The sequence below is a fragment of the Danio rerio genome, chromosome 18 (genome assembly GCF_052040795.2).
Source record: "Danio rerio strain M-AB ecotype USA chromosome 18, GRCz13ab, whole genome shotgun sequence".
Lineage (NCBI taxonomy): Eukaryota > Metazoa > Chordata > Actinopteri > Cypriniformes > Danionidae > Danio > Danio rerio.
Genome location: NC_141038.1, coordinates 16,749,585 through 16,764,147, shown reverse-complemented (window position 1 = coordinate 16,764,147; position 14,563 = coordinate 16,749,585). Strand labels below are relative to the sequence as shown.

The 14,563-nt window shown below is 34.3% G+C and overlaps 1 protein-coding gene across 4 annotated transcripts in view; it reads left to right on the top strand.

The window, feature by feature from the left end:
• rfx4 (regulatory factor X, 4) overlaps positions 1 to 14,563 on the top strand; it is a 40,408-nt gene that overhangs the window by 5,209 nt on the left and 20,636 nt on the right. For all 4 annotated transcript variants that reach the window (XM_087291835.1, XM_087291833.1, XM_087291834.1 and 1 more), the window contains 9 exon segments: positions 366 to 489; positions 1,292 to 1,353; positions 3,768 to 3,981; positions 4,488 to 4,565; positions 7,477 to 7,640; positions 9,793 to 9,893; positions 9,988 to 10,046; positions 12,725 to 12,869; positions 14,222 to 14,316. In XM_087291835.1, coding sequence (XP_087147961.1) covers positions 366 to 489; positions 1,292 to 1,353; positions 3,768 to 3,981; positions 4,488 to 4,565; positions 7,477 to 7,640; positions 9,793 to 9,893; positions 9,988 to 10,046; positions 12,725 to 12,869; positions 14,222 to 14,316 — 1,042 coding nt within the window.

Genomic DNA, 14,563 nt, shown 5'->3' with positions numbered 1-14,563 from the left:
GGTCCTTCTACAAAATATTGATGTCTTCTCTGTGCCGAAGTTAAAACGCTGATGATATTGTGTTGTCCAAAAATGAACAAAACGTGTCTGAAAACATGGCAGCTTGATTGTTAGTTCATTTTAATTTTAAATTCAGCAGCAATGTCGCCAGTAGTTTACAGAACGAAACGGAAATTGTGTCTTACATAACCACAAATTGTAAATCTTGAGAAATTGAGAACTTTCAAGTAGTTTCAAATCTTCCACTATTAAAATTTTCTCCACGGCTGTAAGCTGTAAAAGAAACTCCATGCCTAATATCAACACGTAATGCATTGTAAATTGTTTTCAGATGAGTCCCCTAACCAAAACTGTGTTTGCACCAGGTTGGAGGAGAACTACGAGATCGCAGAGGGTGTGTGTATTCCTCGCAGCGCCCTGTACATGCACTACCTGGACTTTTGCGAAAAACTGGACTCACAGCCAGTCAATGCTGCAAGCTTCGGAAAGGTACTACTGTATATATTTAATCTTTAATGATGGGTCATTACCTTATTAAAACAAGTCTAAGTTGACCCTGAAAAAAAAAGTAAAACATCTGTTACTAAAAAAAAAAGCATGACATAACTGCATGTTTTATGAAGAGGAGACGCAGTCAGTGGTCTTTTCTTACACCTCTTCTGCAAACTCATAGCTGGACAATATAAACAATGAGCATGTTCACCCTTGTTCCCACAACCCCTCAACCCACCTACTCATACGGCCACCCCCCGACACCCTTATCCCGCTCCCCCGGGTCCCGTCGGAGGATATTGAAAAAAGAGAGGGGGCCTGGATTAATGTGTAATTAAAGGAAATTTGGAAGGGTGTGATGTTGCGGAATGTTAGATCAGTGGCTGGAGCAGCGTGGGGTGTCCTTTAGGAAGGCTTCATTGATTCGGGACAAAAAAGAGAGAGAGAGCTGGACCTGCCTCCCTGTCTGCTCATTTATCAAGCCAAGCCTGACAGAAACTTCACAGCTTGGCCTCTTTTTTCATCCCACACAATAGAGAGCTTCACTGTTTGCAAAGATTTCTGCACCGGGAGCTGGACCAAGGAGCATGCGGATGGAAAAAAAAAGAAGAAAAAAGCAGAGCGAGACAGAGAAAGGAACTGAGATTTCGGGAAAAAGAAAGAAATGTCATTGGATGTGCATGAATTTAACGAGATGATTGAGACTGCTTATTGTTTTGTTGTAGTTGTGACAGATGTAATAAACTATGTGGCCTGAAAGGTTTAATGTACGTGTTTTCTTCTTACCATGTCCAAACAGATAATAAGGCAACAGTTTCCTCAGTTGACCACGCGGAGATTAGGAACTAGAGGTCAATCAAAGTAAGTTCCTTTACTGATTTTCAAGATTATTTTTGTTAACATTGTACATTTATTGATTTAGTAATAATCAGAATTCAAACAAACCAAAAGTCATTTTTGTTCCACTTTATATTAAGTGGCCTTAACTATAGTGTACTTACGTGTAAATATAAATAGAATGTACTTACTGTCTTCATAATGTATTGCAGAACCCTTCTGGTGCTCTTGAGGTGAGATATGGGTAGGGTTTGATGGTATAGGTAGGTTTAAGAGTGGGTTAAGGTCTAAGGGATGGTCAATAGTGTAATTATACATGTAACTATTAATACATGTAAATTAATTGCAGATGTAATTACATGCAGGTATTAAATCAAGCATAAATATAATGAATAAACAAGCATTTACACAATAAGTACATTGCAACTAATTATTAATTACAGTGTAAGTACATATTAGTTAAGGCCACTTAATAAAAAGTAGGACCAACATTTTTTATTACTTGATATAAAATGATTGTAAGATAACATAAACTATAATTTATAACTTATAACTTAATATAAGTAAAACTACTTGTTAAAGATTTTTTATGCTTATTTAGTTTCACTTTATTCATTCATTCATTCATTTTCCTTTAGCTTAGTTCCTTTATTTATCAGGGGTCGCCACAGCGGAATGAACCAGCAACTTTTCCAGCATATGTTTTACACAGCAGGTGCCCTTCCAGCTGTAACCCAGTACCGGGAAAGATCCATACACATTCATTCAAACACATACACTACGGCCAATTTGGTTTAATCAATTCATCGTTAGCGCATGTCTTTGGACTGTGGGGGAAACTGGAGGGCCCGGAGGAAATGTGGAGAACATGCAAACTCCACACATAAATGCCTACTGCCTCGGGACTTAAACCAATGACCTTCTAGCTATGAGGCGACAGTGCTAACCACTAAGCCACCGTGTCACCCCATTTGATGTATTAAAATTGAAAAAATGTATACATTAGAAATGTAACCAATGACAAAAAAACACATCTGTAATAAGCTATAAAATAGATATAGACAATTTAAAATATATATTCTAACTATTAATGAAATATACAAATATTATGTCAATGATAATAAACCCATCAGGCACACAACATAATAAGACATTAAAATTAGGTTAGATTTAGATTTCATGACGTCAGGTGACCAAAATTTAATGTCCAGCCAGCATCCAAGCGACAACGTTTTTTTGACATCCAGTAATGACGTCAAATTACTTTGATCTTTAGTTGATTTTAGGTTAGAAAGTGACCAAAATCCAACATCTGATAGACGCCAACACAACGTGAAGGTGTAACATAATTAAATGTTGATATTTGATTGATTTTATGTTGGACATTAACGTCGGGTTCTGACATCAACTAGATTTTCCAAACAAAATCCAACATCCTCACGATGTTGGGGTACAACGTCAGTATGACTTCATGTTGACGTCCTGTGCTTGGAGGGAAGTAACCCTAATTCAAGATTCAAACTGTTTCAAGAGGAACTGGTATCACTTTCAAAATAAGAAAAATAGATTTCTGATCTTTTGTATCCACATGCGTTCCTTAGTAAAAATAATATTACTAACACAAAATATCTCTGATAATTAAGTATAAGGCAGCACGGTGGCTCAGTGGTTATTACTGTCGCCTCACAGCTAGAAGGTCCTGTTGGCATGTCTTTGTGGAGTTTGACTGTGTTGGCGTGGGTTTCCTCCGGGTGCTCTGGTTTCCAAACGCCAAAGACATGTGCTATAGGTGAATTGGCTGTAGTATATGAGTGTGTGTGTGAATGCGAGATGGGTGCGCATGGGTGTTTGCCAGTACTGGGTTGCAGTTGGAAGGACATCTGCTGTGTAAAATATATTGATAAGTTGGCGGTTCATTCCGCTGTGGTGACCCCGGATGAATAAAGGAACTAAACCGAAGGAATATGAATGAATGAATTATTTAAAAAGTATTCTTTTTCTTTCTTTCTTTTCTTTCAGAAACTAAAAAATATAAAGATCTTAATGTTTTGCACAAGTATTTAGTTTCACAGTTACTCTGTCCATAATTTCGTATAGCACTCCACTCCAAATTCCCGTCTGGAGGAACAAAAAACAAAGAGAAAGAAACACATCACTATTTTTACCCCAAAGATATTTACGTAAAGAAGTACTGCCGTTTGTTTACATAACTGTATTCCATCATTAATCTGTATATTCAAAAACAACAGATTATACTAAGCATTTCACATGTCACTTACTTACTGTTATTCAAGTAACTGCTTAATATGCTTTAATAACGCAAAACTGTTAGCAATAAAACAAAATCTCATATATAAATTTCACCCCTTTCTTCTCTCTCTCTCTCTCTCTCTCTCTCTCTCTCTCTCTCTATCTCTATCTCTATCTCTCTCTATCAGGTATCATTACTATGGCATCGCAGTGAAGGAGAGCTCCCAGTACTACGATGTGATGTACTCTAAAAAGGGTGCTGCGTGGGTGAACGAGACGGGCAAGAAAGAGGTCACCAAACAGACAGTAGCGTATTCACCGCGCTCCAAGCTAGGCACTCTCCTGCCAGACTTTCCAAATGTCAAAGACCTAAATCTGCCCGCCAGTCTGCCAGAGGAGAAGGTAAACAGATCACTAAAACTGCTAACCTCCAAACTCCACAACCCCCCATCTCCCCCGTCCAGATCCTGCTTTCATGTGTCAGCCGGACCTTCCCTGGGCCTGGATTTAGTAGATGAGGACCCGGAGGATTTATACGCTGGTTCCTTGCGAACTCTTAATCTTTCGAGTAGATAATAAGATCTCGCGTTGGACAAAGGATGGGCACTAGCTGTCTCGCTTTAAAAAGGCGCCTGTAATTTTAAATGGTTTGTGAGTTTCTGATCTTTAAAGCCCTCTTTTATACACTGGTTTGGCAAGGCCTTGTAAATAGTCATTGTTCGTGAAAGCAGCTTTTTTTGTCGTTTGGTATTCGTGGGCTCTTTCTTTAGTATAAGGGGCTTTTTTAGTGGCTTATTAATGTATGAGTCAGGGATGAATCTGCTATGACATCATTAAGAGATGGTGTGGTTCTCTATGGGAAAGTGTTAGAAAAGTCATTTAAATGAGCTTTTTTTTTCCTGCACAAGGTCTCGACCTTTATTATGATGTACAGAACTCACTGCCAGAGGATACTGGATACTGTCATACGCGCCAACTTCGATGAGGTGAGCTTTTTGTTTCTTTTTTTGGGTGACATTTGGATGCTTTTTTTTAATTTTTTTTTTTTTTAATTGAACATTTAGATTTTAAACAAAGCCCGAGATCCACCCAACATTTTTTTAATGAAATAAAGTAAAATAAAAACAGTAATACTGTAATAATAGGTACAAAATCAGGATTGAAACATCTGATAGAGTCTCTCTCATATGTAACCAAAATTGTACAGTTTTTTAATGGCACCATTTATTTTGGCTGTGGTATATTCCAAACTGATAATGTCCAGTAGATAGAGCCTCCAGGATAATGCATTTGGATGTTTTAACGAGATGCGAAAATAGAATGATGTTTCAAACCTATTGGACGTCAAAGAGGATATTTTGCATACATTTTTCAAAATATCTATATATTTTCAATCTGTTCTGCAGATAAAAAGGAGATCATACAGCTTTGAAACTACTCAATGATGTTCCAACTTTACTTCATCATCCTGTTGTATTTCTAAACTGAGTTCTACATTGTAAAATAGGCTGGATTTTATTTATTTTAACTATCTATTGATTGCAGCACAGAAAGTGGATCCAAATTCCCTTACTTTTAAGAATAAAAAAGAAAAGAAAATGGCATTAACTAGCAAAAATCACACAAATTTAACAGTAACGTAAATGTAAACATTAATCTGAAAGAATTTCAGGGAAATTGGATATTTAATGAGGAAAATAATGATTTTATTATAAAAATAAAAGGTCACACTTTACAATAAGGTTTATTAATGCATTTACTAACATGAATGATGTATTAACAATACTTGAACAGCATTTATTAATCATAAATCAACATTTACTAATACATTATTAACATCCAAGTTCATGCTTGATAACATGAGAGTTAATGCACCGTGAGTTAACATGAACTAACAATGAACAACTGTAATTTTATTAACTAATGTTAACTAACATGAACAAATACTGTAATACATGTATTTTGCATTGTTTGATCATGTTAACAAGCATTAACTAGCTTAAACTAATACAACCTTATTGTAAAATGTTACCAAATAATGATGACAGTACTTTTTATTTTACACAGGATTGTTTATTGTAATTGTTCTGCATTATGACGCTCTAAAGAGAGAAGCATTCAAATTAAAATTCACTCACCCTCAAGTTGTTCCAAACCTGTATGATTTTCTACCATTAGACAAAAAGAGTCATATTTGAATAAGACATATTTTGAAGAATGCGGGTAAACAAACCATTGCTGATCCCCATTGGGTAGGGGGGAAAAAAAAGATCCTTTAGGGACCTGTTTGCATACTTAAATGTTTTGGTGTCTGTTATGTGGATAAAAATACTCACACAGGTTTAGAACAACTTTAACCCTCTACCGGATGATGTTGCCATATGGCAACATTATATTTATGTTCATTTCCCTGCCGCTGTTTCTTTAAGGCTAACATTCTAATTTATTTATTGGAAAGAGAAGACCTTAGTTTAGCCAATGGTGGGCTTTGGTTAAGTCACATAACCTGCAGTGTTTTTCTGTGGAATGATTTCTGACAGGCTGCTGTTTATTGTGAGTAGATGCTGAATGCAAATGAAAACGTCAATAAAAACAAAGGATCAACTTATGTCAGATCCTCAAAAAAATCTGAGACATCACCTCCAGTAAGTTATGATGACATATTCACAATTCAAAAAAGGTTTTAGTCAAGATAGTTGTTTGTTGTAATTAAATAAATTATATAAACAAACTACATTTCAAACAACACAATTATTAATAATAAGGAAAGTTCAACATTTTTAGAAAACATTTTTAAGTTAGATCCACTAAAAGTATTCTCGCTCAAAGAAAAAAACTAAATTCTCGCGCTCAATCTGCCCAGTTGGTGGAATGAACTCCCTAACTGCATCAGAACGGCAGAGTCACTTGCTGTCTTCAAAAAATGACTAAAAACTCAACTATTTAGTCTCCACTTTCCTTCCTAATCTGCAATTTCCTCTCTGGCTCCTCCACTAACTACTAAAAAAAATAAAAATAAAAATGACTAATGTTTTGCTTCTTACACTTTCTGTACATACCTGAAACTTGCCTACAGCACTTATTCATTGTTGCTCTTATAGTTGTGTAAATTGATTCCTTGTCCTCATTTGTAAGTCGCTTTGGATAAAAGCGTCTGCTAAATGACTAAATGTAAATGTAAATTAGACATTTTAAGTTAGATCCACTATAGACGTTGTACATAAGTACCTTAAAACAATTCCCCAAGTTAAGCCATTCTAAGAAAAGAAAAACAGTCAAATATTTTATTTATAGATCTATCATAATGCATGCAGTAAAAGGGTTAAGGACCCCAAAAAATGTATATTTACTCATTCCTCAATTGAGTTGAATTGATTTCTTCTGATGAGCACAAAAGAAGATATTTTGAAGAATGCTGGTACTGTATAGTACTTCCATGGTATGTTTTTATTTAACTATGAAAGTCAATGGCTCCCAGCAATCAGCATTCATCAAGTCATCTGTTTTTGTGTTAAACAGAAGAAAGATACTCATATGGGAGAGTAAATAATGAGGTCATTTTCAGTTTTGGCTGAATTTTCGCTTTAAGGCAATGGTCTCAAACTCAATTCCTGGAGGGCCGCAGCTCTGCATAGTTTAGCTCCAACCACCTCCAACTCACACCTGCTTAATAGTGTCTAGTAGTCTTGAACACCTTGATTAGTTGGATCAGCTGTGTTTGATTAGGGTTAGAGCAAAACTGTGCGGAGGGGTGTGCTTTAAGGGGTGAAATTTTGGCATATTTCATTTTCATGCAAAAATCCCCTTTTAAATGTTGTTTTTGATTATAGGAAACGTTTAGGGTGATGCTGATGCTGTTTTATCTTCATGTTTATTTGTGTTTGTTTACATGGGCAGGTTCAGAGCTTCCTGTTGCACTTTTGGCAGGGCATGCCGCCCCACATGCTCCCTGTCCTGGGCTCTTCTACAGTGGTCAACATAGTGGGTGTGTGTGACTCCATATTGTACAAGGCCATCTCAGGCGTCCTCATGCCCACCGTCCTACAAGCTCTGCCTGACAGGTGAGCCCCATTCCTGCTTATTTTAATTTTGTTTAATAGAAAGTCACACTCATCCTTGTATTTTTTGCAAACACTTTATTTATTTAGACGTATTCTTCTAACCATAACATAAAAGTCTGGTGTTCAATGCATGAAAGTTATCAGTTCATTAAAATCCAAGTGAACTGAAATCTTATTCCGACTTTAGTATAGTATGTTTTTGTTTATAGTGACATCATCAGACAGTACATATTTCGAATATGATAACAATTTTAAAAAATTTGGTAATGGATACCATTGGCAGTGGTGCATTGCATGTGTGTGTGTGTGCTCATGTTTTTGTGACATATCAGGACACTAATTTGTGTAATGACATGGGTATGACGTTACAAGGAGTAGGGGAATTATCAGGATATTGCCTGCATTTTCCTGTGAGGGTTGTATTTAGGGAGAGGGTTGGCAGGCCCGTAGCCAGTCTGGTGAAAGGCTTGGTACTTTTTTTCACACAAATTGGACCTTTTTGCAGTTATTTGCATCATTTTCTATTTAATTATTAGGTTCAAATACTGCATTTTAGTGACATTTTAAGCACTATTTTTTGCTGGATTAGCTTGGCAAATGGTCATCAACTACACTTTTTGATGTACCTAAAGATTTAGAATAGAGAAATATGAATATAACACTTATTTTTAAAATACAAACGTATTACACAGTATATGATATGAAAAAAATAGCAATCTGTTAAAGTTTTAAATTTAAAAAATGTAGACTATTGTCATTTATTAGACAAATTATAACTGGCCAGCACATTCGACTTTCCAAACCGAATTTAGCACGGCATGACTTCAGTATGAAAAATTACGCCATGCTAAATTCGGTGTCTCAAATTCTGTACCGAGAGCCAACACATAATTCCACTTGGTCTTTAAGCCGTTTTTGATGGGTTATTTTCACAGTTTATTATGGCATAGATAGCAGTCAAAATAGGAAAAATGAGCTCATGTATGGGACAGGTTCTGGACTTTAGTCAGTGAGGGGTGGGTCTTTCAAACCACACAAACCTCCCCTGGCTATGGGCGTGGTTGAGGTGGGGCGAAAGAAAATACAGTTTGTACAGTATAAAAAAATTATCGAAACTTATGGAAGGTCCTTGTAATTCCCAAAAACAAACATGTGTGTGTTTTAACTTGGAGAGGTATAACAGATATAAATCACACTTGCATTGTGGGCAAAATAAACTATATACAATTTAAATGTTAAAGAATTCCGGGTGAAATAGGTTTTAAATTAGGGAAAATAAAAATCATAACAGAAGAGGATTTTATTTGTCACAACTGACTGGACTGAGAATCGGTGAACCTATATTAAGTGGATGAACGAAAGAATCTGACACAAAAGTACTGTAAGTTTGGTGATATCAACTGACATATGAAGTTACATAAGATTCAATTAAATTTTCTATTCATCTTTTTTCTATAGCGCTTTTACAATGTAGATTCTATCAAAGCAGCTTCACATAGAAGATTAAAGTGAATTAAAACACTGTCAGTTCAGTTTTACAGAGATTAAGTTCAGTTCAGGTCAGTGTGGTTTAATATTCACTGCTGAGAGTCTAAACACTAAAGAGTAAATCCATCAATGTGCACCTCCACAAGTCACAATTTAATTGGATAATGATAATGAAGATTTGTCAAGATTATCAAAATTTTTTCTTTAATGTTAGAAAAGCATTACTTTTGATTTGATCTGTCAAATTTTGGTTGGTAATTTAGTCAAATAAAAAATCATCTACAGGAAAGATAGTCAGACAGTCAGGTTAAAATATATATGGTCAAAGCAGCTAAAGTTTTGTTCATATTTATATATTCAATTTCACCTTCAGCATCTTCAGAATTGCCTCTGGTACATTTGTTAAAATAAATAAATAAATAAATAAATCTGACAGCTTGGAATTCATCTCTTAAGCTAAGTAAATACCTTAAATACTATTTCCTTAAGGATCATTGCTAGCATTATCTGCATATCTAACTTTTTCGTCAGAGTAATTACGTTAAAGTAGATTTCCTGTCAGTGACGCATGAAATGTAATTGTGTCAGAGCATCCTTTGTTATGTATGATAAAACCCTTTAGTAAACAACATTTTATCCTTGTGTGTGTGTTTGGAATCTGCAGCCTCACTCAGGTGATCAGGAAGTTTGCCAAGCAGCTGGACGAGTGGCTGAAGGTGGCTTTACATGACCTGCCCGAAAACCTGCGCAACATTAAGTTTGAATGTATGAGCTAATGTTTTTAACACTCTCAAAAGCATCCTAATTAATTCATCCTACAATTATTGTTGACCATACATTTATACTTTCTTATTCTCAGTGTCAAGAAGATTTTCTCAGATACTCAAACGACAAACATCATTAAACCACCTCTGTCAGGTATATTTTTTATGATTAATATATGGGTTGTTGATGTAACATTGTATGTTTAGTGTCACACATGACAATAAGGAATGTAATTAGTGTTGTCATTTAAAATGCAGTCAATCTTTTTTAGACATTACATTTATATTTAGTCATATAGCAGATGCTTTTGTCCAAAGCGGCTTACAATTGAGGAGGCATACAGCGATTTTAAAAGTAGAGGCAATATACAAAAGAAGTGATAATTATACAGAGCACTTTAAAGAATTTAGTGCTAGAGTAAGTAGGGAGTTTTTTTTTTGAGAGAGAGAGAGAGAGAGAGAGAGAGAGAGAGAGAAAGAAAGGTGTTTGTACAGGTGGTTTGTCACATTTTTACGTCTTCTATGGATCTTTTGTTATAAAAACTGCTATTATTAATTTTTTAAAAACTTTTTTCAGCCAAATCTTAAAACTGTCTCATGAATAGTTCAATAAATTACAGCTCTTTGAAATTAAAAAGAAAACCCTAAAAACATTAATGAATACCTCATACCTAATTTTCCAAGAGGCTATTTAAATAAAAAAGTCATCTATATATTTCTAAAAATATAATAGCTTAATATATTTTGTCACTGAAAACTTCAAGATCATATGACTCGACCCCTCTGAATCTCATGATATTCAACTGTTGATTTTTTGTAGCCATTATATAATTGTAAACTTTTGTTGTCTTTTGGTGTAAAAACCATATATATTTATCTTTAATGTCTAACAAGTTTGAGAAAAAAATATATTATTCATAATTTAATAATAAAATAAATACCACTGTGTGAAGATAAGTGTCCAACAATGAAGATAACTCGCTCTCAAGCTATTTGTTTTTTATTATTTGTGTTGTTTTTATTCATTTCTGCTGTCTCACACCAGGATGTATTGAAGATACAATTCAGTATGATCAAATTAGTGACCCCTTATAGTACATTTTCTCAAACATCAGACTGCAAACTACATAAAATTATTAGCCCTCCAGTTTAACAGAGCAAGGCATTTTCACAGTATCTCCTATAATATAAGTCTCATTTGTTTTATTTAGGCAAAAATAAAAGCAGTTTTTAATTTTTTAAAACCATTTTGAGGTCAATATTATTAACTGCCGTGAGCTATATTTATTTTTGATTGTCTTTAACAAACTATCGTTATACTATGACTTGCCTAATTAACATAATTAACCAACTTAAGCCTTTAAATGTCACTTTAAGCTGAAAACTAGTTTCTTGAAAAATATCTAGTAAAATATTATGGACTGTCATTATGACAAAAATAAAAGTAATCAGTTATTTAGAAATTAGATATTAAAATTATAGGGCCCTATCATACACCCGGCACAATAAGATACAAAACGTGTTTGGCACAATTTGTTGCTATTTTCAAACCAGCGCAACAGTAATTTTCATGTTTTGCACCACGTTGTTTAAATAGCAAATCCATTTGTGCCATTTTGTGGACTCATTGTTGTCCTGGTCTAAAAAGGAGGCGCATTATTGGTGTGTTTTGGTGTATTATTGGTGTATTTTGAGGAACTGAAATAGACCACGCCATTGACCAACAGAAAGCTGGTCTACAGTCCAGCGCAGAGCGCGTAAGTTATGCACCTATGCAAGTCCAAACGCTTACACATTGCTTAATACACACAGGATGTACAGCAACATACAATTATCTTTAAATATGAAAATTAAAACAAATATGATGTAAATAGCATATGCGCCATGGCGTGACAACTGATTCTTAAAGGGAATGGGAGATGAGACTGATTGGTTCTGCTCAAAACACATCCATAACTCATTAAGAGAATAAGCACAACCCTGTTAGATGATGCGCCAGGGCGCAGAGCTTATTTTTCCGTTGTTAACCCTCAACTGCATACATTATGACAGATCTATAAATAAAATATTTAACCATATTTTCCTTCTGGGAATTTTTTCTTTTCAAGATACTTTAATATGTTGCCATGTGGCTACAATGTCCTATAGTGTATCTAACTTTAAAATGTTTTCTAAAAATGTTGAACTTTCCTTATAATTAATAATTGTGTTGCTTGAATTGTTGTTTGTTTTGATTTAATTGATTTAATTGCATCATAACTTACTGGAGGTGATGTCTCAAAGTTGATCCTGTGTTTTTATTGACATTTTCATTTGCATTCATCAACTACTCACAATAACCGCCAGCCTATCAGAAATCCCACCACAGAAAAACACTGTACGTCATGTGACTTAACCAAAGCACATCAATGGCTAAACTAAGGGCTTCTCTTTCCAACAAAAAAAAAAATAGAACTTCGGTCTTAAAGAAACAGTGGCAGGAAAATGAACATAAATATGTTTATGTTTATATGGCAACACCAAGCGTAGAGGGTTAAAACAGCAAAACTGGATTCGGACATGCCCTAAATGCTTTAACGCCATGCACTTTAGACTTTGTGCCTAGATACCTAAAATACAGCCTATTATGTTTAAAATAGAGCCTATTATGTTTAGAAAACAGAAATTAAAAAAACAGATGGGCTAATAATTCAGGAGGAATACAAATTCTGACTTTAACTGTAAATATAGAAATGTATCCTTCAAAAATGGTGTTTTACAAAAAAAAAAAACTGTCCTTAACCTTCTGCATCATGTTTTCATACATGCACAACTAATTGGTTGCTTTCGCAGGCCTCTCGAACAGTGATCCACAGTGCAGACATCACCTTTCAGATGCTCGAGGACTGGAGGAACGTAGACCTCAACAGCATCACTAAACAAACTCTTTATACTATGGAAGACTCCAGAGAAGACCAGAGGAGACTCATCATCCAATGTGAGGACGTGCGCTTTAGAATTAGATTTACATGGGGGAAAAAACTAGCAGAAATCGATGGGGAGTTATTTATAAGTGTACTTGCAGAGTTATTACTGCAAAAAATCACACGCGGCGCTGTGTTAAAAGCCCTGCTGCTTTATGTTTGGGATTTCACACAGTAGCTGTCAACCAGCGCTGAATCATTCCCACGACCATGAGAGACCAGCTTTAAGCACAGACACTGAGAGGTTAACCCTCACAGTTTGACACCCCGAGGAGCATTTCGAATTCATTTCAGCGTCAGCCTCTCACATGACTGATCAGGTCAAAGTTCAGAGATTCTGTCATGTCATCCTCAAAGAGTGAATCGGAGCTCCTCTCCACGCAATTCATACAGAGAACTCAAATCGATGCCAATGGGGATTTTTCTAATAATGTACACTCCTAGAAACTAATGTTGTTTATTGGCATCATTTATTAAAAAAATATCAAAGCATTTTTTAATAACTTTTTTATTGTTTTTTTAAACATTCAAACACAATGACTTACAAATTTGGTCCAATAAACATATACACAACAATTGGCAATACAAGGCACAAACTAACCGTAGTAAACTAATATTAGATAAATACAATAAATAATGCTGATTATAATAATAATAATAATAATAATTATGATGATAATAATTATAATTATACATATTATTCTTATTCTTCTTATTATTATTATTATTATATTAATAAAATTAATGATGATGATGCTGATAATAATAATGATGATGATAACAATAATTATAACAATAATGATAATAATACTAAAATTAATAATGATAATAATAAAAATAATAATAATAATAACAATAATTAAATAATGATACAAAAAATACTGACCTTCAGCTTTAACCTAAATTAGTTTATTTCTCTGCATTTTAAATATTTCCTGCAGAATTGATGTCTTTAAAAAAACTCTATGAAAGGTTGCCAGATTTTATTGAATTATCATTTTTAGGTAGAATTTGATTTCCTCCAGTTCCAAATGTTTAATCATCCCATTAGATGTATAAATAAGCTGCTTTTTGTTTCCAGTTTAATATTGACTTTTGTGCAAGTAGACTGACAAATGGAACTATATTTTGTTCTACAACGATCCGTTAACTCTTTATGCTCCAAAGAAGATTGCTAATAGTGGGAATAGATTCTTTAGATTATTAAAAAAAAATTCTTTTAAGAATCAGGGGTTATTTATGGGACCCAAAATGGTTCTTTTGTGGCATCACTGCATAAACACTGTTTTGAGCGTGTTAGCAAAGTTTACAGGCTGAATTTGAAAGCAGAAGCTCTTTGTCAAATGTGTTGTAAATCTCTTCACAGTGTATCAAGAATTTGACAGACTGCTAGAGGACCAGTCTCCAATTGAAGCCTACATCGAGTGGCTGGACTCTATGGTGGAGAGATGTGTTGTGAGGGTAGGTGTACAGTCCATAAAATTAGGAATTAATCATTTATATTATATTATATTATATTATATTATATTATATTATATTATATTATATTATATTATATTATATTATATTATATTATATTATATTATATTATATTATATTGTTTAGTTGAATTAGGATTCAGCATTTCACCCACATTTTATTTTTCAAAAATTCTTAACATTAACTTGCCTTAAATATGCTTTCCTTGTTTGTAAAATAACTTTTGTGA